The sequence below is a fragment of the Zootoca vivipara genome, chromosome 16, assembly GCF_965207765.1.
Source record: "Zootoca vivipara chromosome 16, rZooViv2.hap1.1, whole genome shotgun sequence".
Classification (NCBI taxonomy): domain Eukaryota; kingdom Metazoa; phylum Chordata; class Lepidosauria; order Squamata; family Lacertidae; genus Zootoca; species Zootoca vivipara.
The window spans coordinates 3,860,205-3,880,062 of record NC_142599.1 but is presented as its reverse complement, the minus strand read 5'-3'; the positions used below and the strand labels follow the sequence as shown (position 1 = coordinate 3,880,062).

Here is a 19,858-nt window from a genome sequence, read left to right as displayed (position 1 = left end):
GACGTTGAGATGACGCGCCTGAAGCTCGCGTGACCTCCTTCTCGAGCGACGGAAGTTCGCCTGCTCGTCCCTGCCGCGGGGCGATATGAGTGGAGGTGAGTCCGCGGCGTCTGGTGTCTCCTTCCCGCTGCTGCCCCAGGATTTCAGGAAAAAACGGGGCGGGGAAGGATCGGCGCTGCGATTCTGGCTCCTTCCCTGTGCTCCTGTTGAATTAGCCAGGAGTGAGGGAGGGAGTCTCGTGGCTGTCAAGTTCCTCTCTCTCTCTCTCTCTCTCTCTCTCTCTCTCTCTCTCTCTCTCTCTCTCTCTCTCTCTCTCTCTCTCTCTCTCTCTGTGTGTGTGTGTGTGTGTGTGTGTGTGTGTTTAAGTTCAGGTTCTGTGGTGTGGCTGCATCTGAGCATGTGCTGAGTGTTTTTCCTGGTCCCTAAATATGTGCAGAGCTCCTCCCCCTCTTTTTAAAAAAGAAAACTGAATTTAAAATGGGATCTAAGCACTCAGTGCTTAGCACACTTCTCACTCCTCCTTGGGATTCAGGTGTAAATATCGCTGCTAAACACCCACTGAAATGCACAAACGTATCTTCACACACACAGAGATCGGCTTTCATTTGGATGATGACAGCATTTGTGCTAACTGGAGCAAAATAATTGATTACAGCTTTCTCTCCTCCACTTTCACTCTCCCCCCTCTTCCTTTTCTGGCAACTCTCTTTGGCTTTTAGGGCTAGTAAAATTTTGTTTGCTTGGCATCCCTCCATTGCCTCCAGAGATAGAGATGCCAGCTGCCTACACATATGCTTACATTTCCTATCTGTAAAATGAGAACAATAGTATTTAACTCAAAGAGCTATTACAAAGATTTTCCTTTACAGTATTTTTTTACAATTATATCCCACCTGTCTTCCATCATAGAGTTCAAGGTTACACACACGTGGTTCCCATCAACACTATTCAGAAAGAAAGCAAGAAATGTAACTTCCGAGGGCTGCTGCTGTATCTTTTTAAAAATACATTGGAAGCTCTCCACACTGAGCAGGCTTGCTGTTATAGCACCTCTGTGGATGGATGTAGACTCACAGAATCATAGAATTGTAGATTTGGAAGGGGCCCTGAAGGACATCTAATCCAAGACCCTGCAATGCAGGAATCTCAGCTAAAGCATCCATCCACTCTAGAGGCTATCCACTTTCTGCTTAAAAACCTCCAAGGAAGAAGAGGCCACCACTGTTACACTGTTGTACAGCTCTTACTGTCAGAAAGTTCTTCCTGATGTTTAGTTGGAATCTCCTTTCTTCTGCCTGTAGATTAGGGGTGGGGAAGCTGTGTTCCTCCAGATGTTGTTGAATTCCAGTTTTCACCAAGCCCAGCCAACAGGGCCAATAAGGATAGTGGGAGTTGTAGGCCCACAGCATCTGGAGGGCCAGTGGTTCCTTGCACCTTCTGTTAATCTGTTCATCATTAAGAGACAGCAACAAACAAACTGGACATAGACTGTAAATTTCAATCTTCCTACAGAGCTGGGAAACTGTCAGCTAACGTTTTCACAGTTATGGGGGCTGATATTTCATTATTTTTTTCCAGATGATGAGCTGAACCTCCTAGTCATTGTTGTTGACACTAACCCTATTTGGTGGGGAAAGCAGGCATTAGGAGGCTCAGAGGTAGGACTTTCCCATTATATGTGAAACCTATGTCAGGATCATTGATTTTCTGTCCCTTTTTTAAAACAACAACAACAACAACACTTATTTGGATGCATTATTATAATTTAGATTGAAGTCTTCAGTGTTCCTGTGAGTCTGAAGAACTTCCAATTACTGTAAGTGTGTGGTCCTATGTCAGTTGTAGTTAGAACTGGACTGATAATCTGCTAATTCAGTGTGCTAATGTGCTGTGTTTAGTGCAGAGCCAGCACCAGGGGTCAGCATTGTTGAGCAGTTATCAAGGCCTGACAAAAAGTGGGCCTGTGCCACCTTAAGAACCCCTGAACTTGATGCTATTTCATGATGCTGTTGCCTTTGGTTCTCCTCTCTGAGCATCTGAGCAGTGATAAGAGGAGGATGACGAGCTCCTATCACCTTGCACTCTCTTTCTGGAGAGTTACAAGTGCCCCCACCCCCAACATTGACCACACACTAGTTTAGTGGGGATTATTTGTAGATGTAGCATGGTCTGAAAAAAACTTTCCTGTATTCTCTGAGTAAACCAAAATTTGTCTATAGTGTTCTTTAAATGAGGGGTGGGGAATCTGTTGTGGGACTTCAGCTCCCATGAGCTCCAGTCAGCATGACCAATGGTGAGGGATGGGTATTGTAGTCCAGCAACATCCTGTTTTATTTTATTATTTAAGTTACATTTTCTCTTCTTGTCATAAGTAAAGTTTGATGAGATCTTCACAAATTAAATTTCCAATTTTAAATGTGTGTGGTGTTTAATAATTCTCCCCTGCTTTTACCCACAGCTTACATTATCAAAATGCCTCGATGCAGCCATGGTGTTGGGAAATTCGCACTTATTTATGAACCGCAACAACAAACTGGCTGTGATAGCCAGCCATATACAGGAAAGGTATTGTAGCTTCTTGGATGGTTGTAGCTTTTTAATGGTCAGGCATTTGGAATTGAGCTGTGGATAGAATAGGAAGAGGTGTGGGTGGGTGATTCTGAAGTTAAACAGTAGTGGGATGGCTGGATCTCAGGCTTACTCTTCTTTGGAGCCTCACAAAAGATACCAAACTGGCTGTTCTTTGGAAACAGTACTGACAGTGATGACTCTTTTGTCTGATCCAGAAAGATAATTCATGTATTTGGACTTGCACCAGGTGAGCATGTGAATGATCCAGCAAGGCAATGTGTGAGCTCTGATTGCTCACCTAGAGAGCATGTAAATGACAAAGGGCAAAGGGGGCCTTACCGACCTCACAATGTTGCTGTGAAGATAAATGAGAACTGAACTCTAAAGCATTTTATATGCTGAAGTGTTTGATAGAAATCAGTAGGAACAAAATCATGCACATTTTCTTTTTACTTTTCATCTTGACTTTAATGCTGAATGTTGTCTGATGCTTCATATTGTGGCAAATAAGTTAATACAATTTCAATTTCTCTTAGTCGTTTCCTCTACCCTGGAAAACATTGGGCACCAGCTGATCTCTTTGGTGAATCTAATATATCTGGCAGCAAGGATGGAAAATATGAGTTGTTAACAACAATAAATGAAACTATTGCAGAAGAGATCAAGGACCTCATGACTAACAGTAAGATGAGAAGCTGGTTTGCTTTGCTTTGTTCTACAGCCTCTGTGTTTCCTACTTACCGGTACTTTTTTCCTAAACCATTTAACCCTATGACCAGGTATAGGGTTGACTTCCCTTAGAATGCATTACTGTGAGAGGCAGTTTTGCTTTATGTAAGGGATGGGGAACTTGGGGGCCTCCAGATGTTGTTCAACTCTAATCAGCCCCAGTCAATGTGGCCAATGGTCAGGACGTAACATCTGGAGGCCTACAGGCTTGGATGTCGACCCCTTGGGTGCTGCGCCATCCACTTTCTCTTTTTCCTTTGTGGCTGTTCCCTCCACCCAAGTTGACACAGACAATTGCCACCTGCTCTTATTTAGTCTTGAGAGAGGCCTACACTGCAAATACCATGTGTGATTTAAATGGCTATACTAGTGGTTCTCAAACTTTTTTCTCCGGGCCACACTTCCTGTAATTTTTTTAAAAAAAATTAATAAGAAAACAAAAAGAAACGATGCGTAGCAGTGCCTGATTTATGACATAGAACAAAATGGCATATCCAGAAAGTATAAAACAATGCAGCTTTTTAAGAACAGGAATCATTCCCAAGGTATAAGTGTAAATGAGTCTTGTCCAGCAATTCTGGATCTCAACCAGGATTGTCCTCAGTATCACGTAATGCTCTTGCTCTCATTTTGAAAAGATACCTATTCTTATTCTGCAAATAAAAAAATCACTTTGATACTATACTATACTGCACTGAAACGCTTAAATGTTTCTTTGATTGTCCTTGAATCTTTCTGCCACACTTGCCATTCTGTCCTGCCACACCCTTTGAGAACCCCTGCACTATAAATTTCTTTCTTTAGTTTCTAACATTTTAGATCTCCTTTCCCAGGCAGTCTCCCATCCAGGCACTGACAACCAGACCCAGACATGCTTAGCTTCCGCAAGGGAGTGGTCTCATGTGCCTTTGAATTATTCCCTAGAACAGAAGGCACCAACCTTTTCAGGCTTGTGGGCACATTTGCAAACTAGAGAACCTTGTGGGCATTGCACACATACCAGAACCAGGCACACAACACAACCTGTTCTATAAGCTACCATAGAATCCTTCTTTCAAGTCTAATTTCCATGGGGGAAGGAAATCCATAGCAAATGGTTAACAGGTTTTCATCATCATAAAGAACTACCTGTAGTTAAAGCATAATGTGCAATTAACACAATAAAGCCAAGAAATACCAAACCATGTACTCATTTTGTTTGTGTGTGTGATTTCTCTTTTGTGGCAGCTGAAATAAGAGGGCAGCAGACCGAATCATTACTGGCAGGATCTCTTGCTAAAGGAATTTGCTGTATCCTTCTGAAACCAGACTTTTAAAGTTTTTCCTGTTCTTTTCAAAACCATAGCATGGATATAATTTATGCAACCACTCCTGGATTTGTTGTATGTATGTGTTGTGCTGTCATTCTGCACCATACGTTATACAAGGTTTTATAAGCAAAAAAAGGGGGTGGGGGGAGAGCGGTAGGTCTCTGCCCCAAAGGAGCATCCAGTGTATACATACATCTTGACAGTGGAGCATCCAGTATACATTTGGACAGGGGGAAGGGAGAGATGGACAAGCATAGCAAGAGAGAACTGGGGGTGAATGAAGCTATCCATACTTAGGCTTGGTTGCAGTTCAGGAAGTAGGATTAAGGAGTTATGCTAAATGTTTAATGGAAAAGGCAAGGAGAGAGCTGATTGATGCCAAAGAGGTGGCAGTGCATAAAAATTCACCCATGGGAGCATAAAAAAGAGCCTTATATATCAGGCCAGATATATTTGTACCCATAGCCCAGAAATTCTGCTTTTATAACATCTGTTACATTAAGATGCTCTTATATTTAACAAATTACTCCTGAATATTACATGTCTTAGATATTCACAGGATGACTAAAGAGGGAAAAGGTACAGTATTATGCTTAACTCTGTAACAGATACTGGGTTTTTTAAAATAAAAAATGGGAACAAATTAAGAGAGAGAAATGTGGGTTGACTTTTTTCATCTTTATTACTCTGAATTGAATGATCTTAAAGATTTATTAATTGACCTTTGCATGTGTGTGTTGTTTTCTGTGCCGATATTAGATATAATTTGGCCTAATGCAAGCATACTTAGCCCTGGTTAACCTCTGAAACATAAAGCAAAACTGTAGTATAGCTCAGTGTTTCCCAACCTTGTGCCTCCAGATGTTTTGGGACTACAACTCCCATCATCCCTAGCTAGCAAGACCAGTGGTCAGGAATGATGGGAATTGTAGTCCGAAAACAGCTGGAGGCACAAGGTTGGGAAACACTGGTATAGCTTGCCAAACTAAGCTGTGGACTTGGAAGGCAAATTTGGGAAACCCCTGTTTTAAACTATGGTTTGCAATTAATCATGGTTGATGTTAACAAGAGTTTCTGAATTACAGTGGTGCCTCGCTAGACGAAATTAATTCGTTCCAGGACTCAATTCGTCCTACGAAAATTTCGTCTAGCGAGGCATCGTTTCCCATAGGAATGCATTAAAAGTCAATTAATGCGTTCCTATGGGCTCGGGGGGAACTGGTGGCAGCGGCGGCGCTTGTTCTCTTGGCTCGGGGAAGGCAGGCAGGCGCTTCCCCGAGCCAAGAGAGCAAGCGCCGCTGCTGCCAACAACAGAGCCGGAACGGACGAAGCTTCAGAAGCTTCGTCAGATCCGGCTCTGTCGGGCGGGGTGGGGGAAAGGCGAAGGAATGATCCTGCGCCTTGCCCCCACCTCTGCCAAGCCCCATGCCGGCGAGAAACGGTGAGAAACGGTGAGAAACGGTGAGAAACGGTGAGAAACGGTGAGAAACGGTGAGAAACGGTGAGAAACGGCGGCGGGGGAAGACGTCCCCCCGCCGCCGCGTCTTGCCTGCCTCCCCCGACATGGAGCGCGGCTTCAGACACCTCCGAAACCACGCTCCATGCCGGCTGTGCGCGGCAAGACACGATGGCGGAGGAAGACCGTTCCCCCGCCGCCGCGTCTTGCCTGCTTCCCCCGACACACAGTGGGGATCGTAGGGGCTTGAGAAGCCTCTACGATCCCCGCTGTGTGACAGGCGTGATGGTGGGGGGACGCAGGAAAAATCCTGCGTTTCCCCCGCATCCCGCCTGTCACACAGCGGGGATCGTAGGGCGCTTGAGAAGCCCCTACAATCCCCACTGTGTGTCGGACGGGATGCGGGGGGGGGGGACGCAGGAGAAATACTGCGTTTCCCCCACATCCCGCCTGTTGAGGGGCTAGAGGCGGCGGCGGGAAAATACCTTCTACTGCTGCCGCCTCCCACCTGCCTCCCCCCACACGGAGCGCAACTTTGGAGGTCTCCGAAGTTGCGCTCAGTGTCGGGGCTGCGGGGCGAGAGGCGGCGGCGGGGAAATACCTTTTCCCGCCGCCGCCTTCCACCTGCCTCCCCCCACACTGAGCACAGCTTCGGAGGCAAAGGAAGATTAGCTGTCAGCTTCCCGCACTGACAGCAGATCTTCCTTTGCCGCTTTCTATGGCTGCGCTTCGTAAGACGAATGCCTCTCGCAACGCAAAACTCTTTCGTCTAGCGAGTTTTTCGTTGTGTGAGGCATTCGTAAAGCGAGGCACCACTGTATCTTTAAACGATGGTTTCATATCCTGTTTTCCAACCAGTCCTTAACAGTGTTTGGGGTACATAGGAAGCAGTCTTATAGCATGCCAGACTGTTTGTCTATCTAGCCCAGTTTGATCCAGTATGTGCCATTGTGGTCCCCTCCAGACTACAACTCACATCATCCCTGACCATTGCTCATGTGAGCTAAGGCTGGTAAGAGTTAGCAGGGGTTGGACTAGATCGGATAATAATAATAATAATAATAATAATAACAACAACAACAACAACAACAACAACAACAACAACAACAACAACAACAGCTACCTGTGATCTACTCTGACTGGCAGGAGCTCTTCAGGGTCTCAGTCAGAGAAGGATCTTCCCATCACTTCATAGAATCATAGAATTGTAGAGTTGGAAGGGACCACAAGAATCATCTACCCCAACCCCTTGCAATGCAGGAATTTTTTGCCCAACATGGGGCTCGAACTCATGACTCTGGGATTAAGAGTCCCATGCTCTACCGACTGAGCTGCCAAGGCAGATTCCTGGATTCTTTTTTAAAAAGGAAAAACTGGAGATGTCAGGTGTTGAACCTGCAACTCTACATGCCAAGCATGTGCTCTGCTACTGAGCTATGATTATAGTCAGGTGATTTGGCATTTAACTTTCCTTAAAGAAAACAAAGTATGGAGACTGCATAGAGATTTTGTGAACAGATTGACAGCAAAGCTTTGGAGTTTGATGCAATTATATATATATATTTCTCCTCTTTCCCCCTCCCCCTCCCCTCCTTCAATATGCAGCCAGCCAGGAAATCAAGTCTAGGATTTTGGTAAGACTTTTCAGATTTCCTTACAAATCCTGAATCCCAGCACTTGGTCAGTATTGTAGACTAAGAAATGCCAATTTCTTCACCCAGGTCATAAAAGCTGCTGAAGACAGTGCGTTGCAGTACATGAACTTCATGAATGTGATCTTTGCAGCCCAGAAACAGGTGATGCCAATAGTTGATTATGACACCAGTAGTATTTCTTAACATGCTAAAATCCCGTCAGTCCACCCGCTCCTTGGGCTGCTTCTCCCCTGGGTGCCTCAGCAGAGGTCGCCAGGGACGGGAAAGTGCCAGCGCTGCTCTTGCCAGCAGTGCAACGGAGCTTAACTACGCCTCTGGATATTGTCCCAGCCCTGATTTTTAAAACTAACCACTCTGTGTTGTGTTCAAGACTTGGGGACGGACGGACTGACAGTTAAAAATGCACACACAGACACACAAACGAAAGCACCTTTAAAAACATAACATGACTGGAGACCCTGCAGCCCTTTGGATTCTGTTGGGGTCTGACTCCCATCAGTGGGCGTAATCTCCGGGGAGGGCGAGGATCGTGGATCGGGCGGGATGGGGAAGGGGATGATCTCTGGGGTGGGCGGGGATCCCTGGGGAGTGGGGTGGTGCACCTTTGGAGGTGGTGTGATCGGATCGGCCTGTTCCCTGAGGGGGGGATCTCTGGGGTAGGTACCTCCGTGGCAGGCGGGGGTCCTTGGGGAGTGGGCTATTGTTGGGGTGGCCTGGTCCCTGGCAGAGGTCTGGTCTCTGTGGTGGGGTGGGTCCTGGGGTGGATGGGGAGTGGGCAGGATTTTGGCAGTATGTTGGATGTTTGTTGGATGTCCACTGGAGGGGGCACTTTTTTGTACAGAAATCCAGGTTTCTACCTGTCCTAGGTGTGTCATCTGGCCAATGTAAGTGGATAGAGACACTCCCACATGCGCACCCGATGTTGTGGGCAAATTTGAGGGCAATCGGGCAAGCGGTTGTGGAGAAAGGTGCGGCTGTACAAACATGCGCCTTCTACATTTTTATATATATATAGATTTTCACTTTTTATATTGCATCCTTGTGAACCACCTAGAGATGTTTCTAGTTACGTGGTATATATACTGTAAATGGTTTAAGTAAAAAGAGAAAACTCCTCTCTCCTTTACTCCCTTTTCCAATAAAACCTAACTCTCATCTTCTCCTGGTTTTTCAGAATGTTTTGATTGACGCCTGCGTTCTGGATTCTGATTCAGGGCTCTTGCAGCAGGTAAGAAGTATGTTGCTGAGTAATTGTCATTGGCTGCATAAATTTGGAGTAGGTGGGGCAGGGACGGGAAAGAAGAGTGAGAAGTCGTCCAGACAAAGGAGGCACAGCTGCTGGTTGTTGTACTTTAGTTTCCAGAATGCATTAGTTGTGATTCCTGCACTGCAGGGGGCTGGTCTAGGGGTCAGCAACCTTTTTCAGCAGGGGGCCGGTCCACTGTCCCTCACACCTTGTGGGGGCCGGATAATTTTTTTTTGGGGGGGGGAGTATGAACAAATTCCTATGCCCCACAAATAACCCAGAGATGCATTTTAAATAAAAATTTAAGTAAAAACATGCTGATTCTCGGACCACCCACAGGCCGGATTTAGAAGGTGATTGGGCCGCATCCGGCCCCCAGGCCTTAGGTTGCCTACCCCTGGACTAGGTGACCCTTGGGGTCCCTTCTAACTCTACAATTCTATGATTTGCCTTCCTTGGCTGTCTGGCTGTCCTGCAAATAGATTATAGTGTTAGGAAGCGTTTTGATCAGCATCCCAGTAGAAATCACAGCACAATCTGGCGAGGTAATTGCAGCACATCTGACTGTTATCATTGTACACCATTTGCATTATTTGCACATTGTTTGAGTATGGAAAGTATTATTATCTAGGAATTATTTTGCAGGGGAGGGGCTTCCGTGGGCTTGAAGTAAATTTTAGAATATCAAGATATCTAGAAAATAGGAAGAGGTCGTGACAGTCATGAGGTCTAGGAGCTAGGCACATAGGAAGATTCCTTATGCTGAGTCAAGCCATTCCCTAAGCTGAGTCCACCTCGTTTTACTGGTAGCAACTCTTTCAGACGGGGTCTTTCCTAATCTTACCTGAATAATCCAGGATTGAGCATTGGGCCTTCTGCATGCAAAGCATATGTTCTACCACTAAGCTGCTTACTTCCTCCTGGTGTTACACTGTTTTTAAAGTAATAGCACCATGTTTTCCAGGCTTGCGATATTACTGGTGGCATTTACTTGAAAGTTCCCCATATGCCATCTCTGCTGCAGTATTTGCTGGTGAGTTCCACTTTTCCAATCAATCACCTCTATATTAATTCTGGTTCAAAAGTGCTCCATGAACAAGCTTTTATAAATTGTTGCCTGCATTTTGTGTGATGATCTGTAAAGTGCCCCTTTTCTTCTTGACATATGGGATGGCCAAACCTTTAGTGGCCTTGGATTGATTCTCAGAGCCGTGATTTACAGTTTTTGAAAACTTTCCAGGGAGGATAAAAAATAATAATTGTGCTAACATTTTGGATAGGTAGACTTTGCTCCATAGAGGATAGCTGTAGAAGAGGCCCTCAGTCATGAGATAAAATCAGGGGTCAGCAAACTTTTTCAGCAGGGGGCCGCTCCACTGTCCCTCAGACCTTGTGGGGGGCCGGACTATATTTTTTGGGCGTGGGGGGATGAACGAATTCCTATGCCCCACAAATAACCCAGAGATGCATTTTAAATAAAAGGATACATTCTACTCGTGCCAAAGCACGCTGATTTCCGGACTGTCTGCGGCCAGATTTAGAAGGCGATTGGGAATGCACTGTGCTTGCGAGCTGCCAAAGACAACTGACTAACCACCACTGGAAACAAAGCAATGGGCTCAGCAGACTTTGGCTTTATCCAGGAAGCAAATCCTTAACATTCTTAGTCCTCACATCCAGGTGTGGGCAAACTTAAGGCTTGTGGAATTTACCTGGGTGTCAGCATCTTTTTTATACTGGAACCCCAATGTCTCCCAACTAGAGCCAGGTGTGAAACAGTGGCTCATTGGGTGGCGCCAGTTGCCAAATGAACCCCTTGAACTACACACTGGAGTGACCAGGATATGCAAGGTCAAAACCACATCTGCGTTACTATGGTCAAGGATTCTAACAATGTAGTTTAGAAAAAAACACTGTGGGGACGTTTATATAATTTAGCAGAGTTTAAACGATCCCCTGTTTGAGTTTATGCAACGACAAGCAGGTTGCTAACTCGTTTGAGTCCTATCAATAATTATACCTTCCTGATTGATAATAATCCCTTTCTGTCCCTCTTAAAGAAAACACACATGAATCTGAATCATATTGTGAGGGACAAGGGATACAGGGAAGTCCCTCCCATCTTAAGTTCCAGCCCATCACCAAGCGCTGGAGAGAGTAAGGAGAGCTCTGCCTCCAGCGGAGAGTCAGGAAGTGGTGTCCGAGGCTCAGGCAGGGTTGTGGAGCCCATGCCTCAGGTGGGACAGGAAGTTGGACGCACGGGGGGGAGGCCAATCCCCCCAACTCCCGAATTGCGACGCAAACGTAGGGGGAAGAGGTTGGGTCTGCCAAAGTTGTGGTGCTGGAAGAAAACGCGCCAATCGCCATTCGGGAGTTCTGACACCTCACCTTAAGGATGCATTTTCATTGCTCTGAACACTGTAAATAATCAGCACTTAATAAAAGCCTTAAAAGACCATGCTGGAGTCGTTACTCTAGAGTAGCCACACCAAGCCCTCTGACAGCAACTCCCGAATCTTTTTTTGGCTACTTTGGAGTGCAGCGATGAGCGCTCAAGAGGCTGAGCATTGGAGGCTGGAGGCCGAAGCAGCGAAGCAGGAGCTACAGAACCTCACAGCGCACGCACAGCAGCAATTGCATGCCGCTCAGGAGGAAGCGCGAGGGGCGCAGGAGGAGCTGAACAAGCTGGTGGACCAGGTGAGGACAAAAGAGGAGACTGAGAAACAGCTAAGGGTGATGGTATTAGACCTGCAGAAAAAGTTGGAAGAGGAGAAAGCCGCTAGAGGTGGGGGGGCACCCCAGCCGCAGCTAGTCCAAGTGAGAAGGGGACAGAGCCTAGTCACCAAGTTCAGCGGAGACCCGAGGGAGTACCTCGGATTCGAGACAGAAATAAATTATGCGCTGGAATTGCATGCAGCAGAATTCCCAGATGACGCGCACAGAGTCTACTTTATCATAGAGCATTTGACGGGGGCCGCCCGAGAATGGGTAAGACCGCTCATCGCGCAAAAAAATCCTTGCATGAAGAACGCAACTTTATTTCTAGAAGCTTTAAAATTAATGTACGCTAGCGACAGTGAAATGGAGGCCACTAAACAGGAGCTTCATGACTTAACCCAAGGAAAATCGACAGTTAGGGACTACTGGGCGAAATTCACCATGCTGGTGCACAAACTGGGGTGGGATCTGAACAGTGAGCCAGTGAAATCAGCCTTCTACCTGGGTTTGCATGCAGACGTTAAGGATGAGCTGGCAAGAGGTCCTAGACCGCAGACTATGGATCAGCTCAGCAAAGCGGCGCTAGCGGTGGGGGTGAGACAGGAATCCAGATGGTATGACAAACAAGCGACGCGCGCAGCAAAACCTTGGTTCCCACGCTCTCAGGACAGACCACATCACCAAACCCCACCCCAGGGACCGCCCCCAGACCCGCCCAGACCAAGCCCAGAGCCGGAACCGATGGAGATTGGGGGAGCGCGCGCGCGGGCTTTTCAAACCCCGGCGGCGCCAAGACGCAAGGAGGGAAGAGGCGGGAATTGCTTTCTCTGCAACTCCCCCCGGCATCGCGTCAGAGACTGCCCTCATCGCAGAGAGTGGCAAGGAAAGGCGGGAACGGTTGTACCTTCCCCCACTGACGTAGCACCACAGCAGGGAAACGAGACAGCCTGGCTGCAGGAGACAAGGGGCAGCAGCCAGGCACAGTCAGCAGTGAACAGCCCCAGCCCGCCCACCCGCACAGAGAGGAGCAGAGCCAGCCCACCCCTCCCAGAGCAGGAGTGGTTCTAGAAGTCACACTGACGCTCCCAAATGGCTATCCCCTGACAGTCCTCGCCTTAATTGACAGTGGTGCCTCAGCCAACTTCTTCTCGAGAAACTTTGCAGAAGAGCACCAGATCCAACTTCTGCAGCTGGATTTTCCCCTGCATGTGGCCACCATTGATGGCAGAGAGTTGCTGGGAGGGGCCATCACTCATCAAACCCCCCCCATGAGAATGACAGTGGGAAGGCACTCAGAGACACTGGCTTTCAACGTCACGACCATCTCAGACCCCCCCATCGTTTTGGGAATGAGCTGGCTGGCGCGCCACGACCCCTCCATAAGTTGGCACCAGAGATGCATCACGTTTGGGTCGGACTTTTGTCTGGAACATTGCATGCAGCACCAACCAGGGGAGGGGCCTCCGATAGCCACGGTGGCCACCATGCACGTCAAAGGGGGTGAGGCGATACCCAAGCCGTACTGGGACCTGCAGGAGGTCTTCAGCGAAGCGGAGTCCGACCACCTACCTCCACACAGGCCTTTTGACTGCCAGATCAACCTGGTGCCTGGGGCAACGATACCCCCAGCCAAGCTGTACGCCATGTCAGACCAGGAACTGGAGGATCTGCGCGCTTTCATCGACAAGAACCTCAAGCGGGGGTTCATCAGAGAAAGCAAGGCAGCAGGGGGCAGCCCGGTCTTCTGGGTGGACAAGAAAGACACGCAACAGCGCCGTCTGGTGGTGGATTTTAGACGGCTGAATTCAGTGACAGAGCCAGTGGCTTTCCCCATGCCCAGAGTGGATGATCTTCTGACAGCGGCACGCAGGGGCAAGATTTTCACCAAGCTAGACCTAAGAGGGGCGTACAACTTGATCAGGATCCGGGAGGGCGATGAATGGAAAACCACGATGTTCACGCCTCTGGGCTCTTTTGAATATCTGGTGATGCCCTTTGGGTTGCAAGGGGGCTCAGCCTGCTTCCAGGCCTTCATGCACCACGTCCTGGGGTCCCTCCTCTTCAAGAACTGCTTGGTCTTTCTGGATGACATCCTTATCTATTCCAATGACCCAGTGCAGCATGTGAAGGATGTCAGGGAGGTGTTGCAGCGCCTGAAGGACAACCACCTGTATGTGAAGCTGGAGAAGTGCAAGTTTCACACCAAGGAGGTGGACTTCCTGGGCTACAAGCTGTCAGACAAGGGGCTGGCGATGGACAAGGACAAGGTGCAGACCATCCTGGACTGGCACAGCCCCAGGACGCGCAAAGATGCCCAACGCCTACTAGGCTTCGCTAACTTCTACAGGAAGTTCATCAAGAACTTCTCTCGTGTCACGGCTCCCATCACCGACTGCCTGAGAGGCAAGCAGAAGTTCAGGTGGACACCAGAGGCACAAGCAGCGTTCGAAAGCCTCAAGAGAGTATTCGCTTCAGACCAGCACCTGTTCCACGTGGTGCAGGATGCGCCCCTACGCCTGGAGACAGATGCTTCTGATAAAGCTGTGGGAGCGATTCTGTTGCAACTGGACACCAACAGAGAGTGGAGACCCTGTGCCTTCTTCTCCAGGAAGCTGACCCAGCCTGAACGCAACTACACAGTGTTTGATAGGGAACTTCTCGCGATCCACGCTGCGTTCCAGCACTGGCGACACTTCCTGGTGGGCGCCAAGCACCCCATCCAGGTGTGCACAGACCACAAGAACCTGGAGTTCTGGAGAACGGCCAGGGTGCTCAACCAGCGGCAGATACGGTGGGCAGAGTTCTTCTCGAACTTCAACTTCTCCATCCACTACATCCCGGGGGAGCAGAACGTCAGGGCGGATGCCCTCTCCCGCAAGCCAGAGTACATGGAGGAGGAGTTGCCACCAGCACCCAGGCACGTTTTCCCCCCATCTGCATGGTCATGCGGTGCAGCAGTGGTGAGCGAGGCAGAACTCACAGCACTGACGGCAGCGGATGAATTTGCCACCCGCATCCTCAGAGACCTGAGAGGGGGGAGGGAGCAGGCCAAAGACTTTGAGGAAAGGAGGGGTTTGCTTTTTTACAGGGGAGCCCTGTACCTCCCAACCAAACAGCTGAGAGGTAAGGTTCTCAAGCAGATGCACGACAACCCAACGGCGGGTCATTTCGGAAGGGACAAAACCACTCACCTAGTCATGAGACACTTCTGGTGGCCAGGGGTGCGGGAGGATGTTCGGGATTATGTCAGGGGATGTGACACCTGCCAGCGAGCAAAGGTGGTCAGAGCGCCACCAGCAGGTTTGCTGGAGCCATTAGCCACACCGCACAGGCCGTGGGAAGCAGTGTCCATGGACTTCATCACAGACCTGCCGTCGTCCAGGGGCAAGACCGCAGTGTTGGTGGTGGTGGACCTCATGTCCAAAATGTGCCACTTTATACCGTGTGCCAGGGCGGTCTCGGCAGAAGAGACGGCCAAACTGTTTGTGGACCACGTATTCCGACTGCATGGATTGCCTTTAAGAGTTATTTCGGATCGTGGCCGCCAATTTGTTTCCAGGTTCTGGCGACGGCTAATGAACCTCCTGCAGGTGGAGGTCAGCTTGTCGACGGCTCGGCACCCGCAGACCAATGGACAGGCGGAGCGGGTCAACGCCATTCTGCAGCAGTACCTGAGATGTTACGTCAGCCAGAGGCAAACGGACTGGGTGGATCGCCTGCCACTAGCAGAATTTGCCTACAACAATGCGGTGCACGTCTCCACAGGGGTGTCGCCCTTTAAGGCCAACTACGGGCGCGACCTCAGATCTTTCCCGGAGAGGGAGGGGGAGGAGGAGGAAGAGGGCCCACAGGCAGAGGATTGGGCAGAGGACCTGGAGACGGTGCACCAGCAGCTCAGAGAACACTTGGAGAGGGCCAAGGAAGCGTACAAGAAGGGGGCAGATCGCCACAGGCGGCCGGGAGAGGTCATCAGGGTGGGGGACAAGGTTTGGTTATCCTCGGAAGGTCTTCCCACCAGGGGGCGATGCAAAAAGTTAGCACCCAGGAGGCTGGGCCCCTTCACGGTCACGCAACAGGTCAACCCGGTAGCCTTCAGGCTAGCACTGCCGGAGGACATGAGAGTGCACCCAGTGTTTCATAGATCACTGCTGTCGCCGTACAGGGAAAGTACCAGGTTCAGGGACAGCGATCAACCTCCAGAGGGAGGGGGGGAGACGGGAAACGCCCGACAGCTCAATGAGGCAACTGAGATTTTAGACTCAAGGAGAGGGGTGAGAGGGCTGGAGTACCTGATAGCATGGGAGGACACTCCGCCATCCCACAATGAGTGGATACCGGCCACGGAAGTACCTGAGGAATTTTTAGTGGAAGAGTTCCACGCCCTGTTCCCCCACAGGCCCAAGCCCTGGCACATGGAAAGGGAGGGAGAGGGGGAAGAGCAGGAGGAAGGGATAGCAGGTAGCAGCTCCCCATGGAGATGGGAAGCGGAATTTGAGGACACGGAAGAAGAGGTGTGGGTTTCACCGAGGTCGACGACGTCAGAGGCAGGAGAGGACTGGCAGAACATTTTTACTCCCACCAGCTCTGATGCCACTGACTTCTTGGGGTTTCCGTCTTCTCAGGGGGAAGGAGAGAGATCGCAGGATTGGGGGGAAATTTTCACACCCACAGGCTCGGATGCCACGGACTTCTTGGGATTTCACTCGTCCCCAGCAAGCAGAGAGCCACTAGGGAGGGGGAGAGAGGAGCCTGGGAGGGGGGTGGATGTGAGGGACAAGGGATACAGGGAAGTCCCTCCCATCTTAAGTTCCAGCCCATCACCAAGCGCTGGAGAGAGTAAGGAGAGCTCTGCCTCCAGCGGAGAGTCAGGAAGTGGTGTCCGAGGCTCAGGCAGGGTTGTGGAGCCCATGCCTCAGGTGGGACAGGAAGTTGGACGCACGGGGGGGAGGCCAATCCCCCCAACTCCCGAATTGCGACGCAAACGTAGGGGGAAGAGGTTGGGTCTGCCAAAGTTGTGGTGCTGGAAGAAAACGCGCCAATCGCCATTCGGGAGTTCTGACACCTCACCTTAAGGATGCATTTTCATTGCTCTGAACACTGTAAATAATCAGCACTTAATAAAAGCCTTAAAAGACCATGCTGGAGTCGTTACTCTAGAGTAGCCACACCAAGCCCTCTGACACATATTAACATAAACTACTTTACTATCAGATTCATTCAGTTTACAGAGTTGTTCCTGAAGGCAGGCTTAAGTTAAATAACAGATAAACTATATACAGTGGTACCTCTGGATATGTACGGTACTCGATCCGTTCCAGGGTTCCGTTCTCACCCCGAAAAGTACGTATCCGGAGCGGCGCTTCAGCGCATGCACGAAGCGCTGATAGAGTGCTTCAGCACATGCACAAAGAGCACAGAACGCTTCTGTGCATGTGCACGCGGCGGAACCCAGAAGTAAACACTTCTGGGTCCGCTGCATTCTTAAGCTGAAAATATGCAACATAACCAGAGGTATGACTGTACTAGATAGTAGTGAATCATGAGAAGACTGCATCTTGAGTATTACCAGTTAACACACCTAGCAGCAACCAAACAACTGACAAAGCTGCATGCTACATAGAGGTAGTTAGTCCTCTCGGAATGTTAGACTTGACTGACAGCTTTATATCCCACAAAAACTTACTGTGTTGTGACAATTGGGAGTTGGAAACTCCTGTCAATCATTGCAGATCACCCTGTGCTTTTCTAATGCATCCTAATCTACCTTCACCTGACCCCTACTTTAATCTAGCCGTGTTCTCTGAAGTTAGAAAGCTGCTGCTATTTATTATTATTATTATTATTATTATTATTATTATTATTATTATTATTATTACAGTGGGTATATCTGCCTGACCAAGAACAAAGATCCCAGCTAATTCTCCCACCCCCTGTTCATGTTGACTACCGAGCTGCCTGCTTCTGCCACAGAAATCTCATTGAAATCGGTTATGTCTGCTCTGTGTGTTTGTCAAGTAAGTCTTATTATCCGATTGGTTTTCCCAGGTTTTGATTGATTTCTGCAGCCTTCCTTAACCAGTTTACAGTCTGAATGTATCTGTTGTTGTTCTTTTGTCCGCACAGTATTCTGCAGCTTCAGTCCAATTTGCACCACTTGCGAGTAAGTGACCTTGATACATAATTTTATATATATTTATTTAAAATAAAACATGTCCAGGTAGGCTTGGACATGCATTTGTTCTGCATTCTCTGCATAAAAGCAACAAAAAGTTTCTGGCCCTCATTGTTGCAGAGAGAGGGGTTCAGACATGCGTCCATCATGTTTATGGGAACTGGAACTGGGCATAGTTTTCAGTAGTTTGTGGACAGGAATTTGACCCCTTCCCCTTCTTAACTGCATGACCCTACTAGACATGTCGAATATTCAGGACAAATAAAAAGTACTTGTTCACACAATGCATGTGGAATTTGCTCCCACAATAAGTGATGATGGCCACCAGCTGGGACAACTTTAAAATAGTAGACAAATTATGGCAGATGTGGCTACCAATGGCTGTTGGCCACAATGGCCACATTCTGCCTCCACTGTCAGAGGTAGTTTGCCTCTGGACACAGGACCTAGGAACTGTGGATGAGGCGAGTACTGTTGCACTCGGGTTCTCCTTGTGGGCTTCCCATAGGCACCTGGAGCAAGGTGAGAGCAGTTAGGTAACAAAAGCAACACCAGGTGAAGCAAGCCACTGTTACTTTGCCTGATTGCAAGACTAATCCTGGATTGTTCAACACCTCTTAGATAAAACAAACAATGGCTTAATGTTATGTGTGAACATATCTGCAGGTGCAGCTTCTAGCAACCCAGCCAGGATTATTATTTTTTTGTCATTCTAGGACTGCATTCAAGATTTCACTGCCAGCTGTCATGAAGGCTAAGAAAAAGAAATTGAAATTGGCTGTTTAACAGCATCGTTGGTGTATGTGAATTTCAGATTGTAGCTGTTAAGCTACCGATGTTGGTTACGGGACACTGGAAAAGAGGGACCTGTATGACAATCCCTGGGGCTAAACATTTTGGAACAGCCACATAAGTTGGATGCAGCTAGTCTGTTCAGTGGCCCATGTTGACACTTAAAACTTCTGCTATATTATAAAGTCAGGATGGTTAATGTGTAACTGCCTTGAACCAACGGCTTCAGCTAGTGCAGCTGTAAAGCCAGAAATGTGTAAAGCCAAGCGTGATGAATCTCTAATATAGCGTCCTTGGACCAACTGCTCCATTTGGTACAAATCAAATCAATTTGAATTATTTAAATAGAAATCTAATATTTGCTTTAGGAACTGAAATTTTGGGGCTCCTGGGCTGGTCCTGTAGAGCTCCTTTCAAATTAGTAGAAAGAACTGTCGATTTAAAGACTGCTCTGAGCTATGGTTTTCAGTACGGTTAACAATGCATCTTAGGTATTTGTCCACCCCCATCACGCTTTTTAATAGTGATCACTACATCTGCTTCTAAACAGAGCCAGTTCAGCCAAAATTTAAGCTGGAACAAGCAGATTAACCTATCACAGTTAAATGCCACTATTGAAAGCACACCAACAACTGCTTGACAATTTCAGTAATGAAACTGACCGAGTGGCTTATCCTGTCTCATGTTTGACCAGCCACAAGGAAAGATTGAATGAATAGTGTGCTTTTCTCCTTTTCTGTACTTCTGGCAGAAAACCTCTGCCATGTGATCTTATTTCCTTGAATGTTGGACATGGTTCCAGCACAGCCAAAACACACTTTCTTTCATCCTTCCACAAACAGTTGTCTCTGTGTGCTTTGCTTCCTGAGCCCAAATTTAAAGATTTATGTTACATTTGGTGGTCTATCAGGAACCAGTGTTTTCTAGAGACCCTATAACTTATTGACAGGCCTGTATATTATACTGAATCTTTGCCATCTCAATGCTGTTTTGTTTTACAAATGTTTTGTAACTTTTCCTTAATAAACTGCTTCTAGGAAAACAGGATTCGGGTGTTTTCCTTGTAACAGCCTATAATTTATTTGAAGAGCTTTCCCATAGGCAAGACCCTTCACAGGAACCACCATTGACGGACAGACATAAAATCAGACACATTTAGAAGGGGCCTATGCAGGATATCTGCACAAGAAACGGGTAGGAGGTGAGCAA

General features: G+C 48.1%; 1 protein-coding gene across 1 annotated transcript; it reads left to right on the top strand.

Moving 5' to 3' along the window:
• Window positions 1–37: 37 nt before the first annotated feature.
• On the top strand, window positions 38–19,691 carry GTF2H3 (general transcription factor IIH subunit 3). Its single transcript, XM_035097909.3, has 13 exons — window positions 38–95; window positions 1,579–1,658; window positions 2,459–2,565; window positions 3,108–3,253; window positions 4,528–4,590; window positions 5,160–5,189; window positions 7,672–7,700; window positions 7,788–7,862; window positions 8,896–8,949; window positions 9,932–10,000; window positions 17,564–17,699; window positions 17,809–17,845; window positions 18,574–19,691. Exons 1-13 carry the CDS (start codon window positions 86–88, stop codon window positions 18,641–18,643), a joined length of 906 nt encoding a protein of 301 aa, XP_034953800.1. The 5' UTR covers window positions 38–85; the 3' UTR covers window positions 18,644–19,691.
• Window positions 19,692–19,858: the final 167 nt, after the last annotated feature.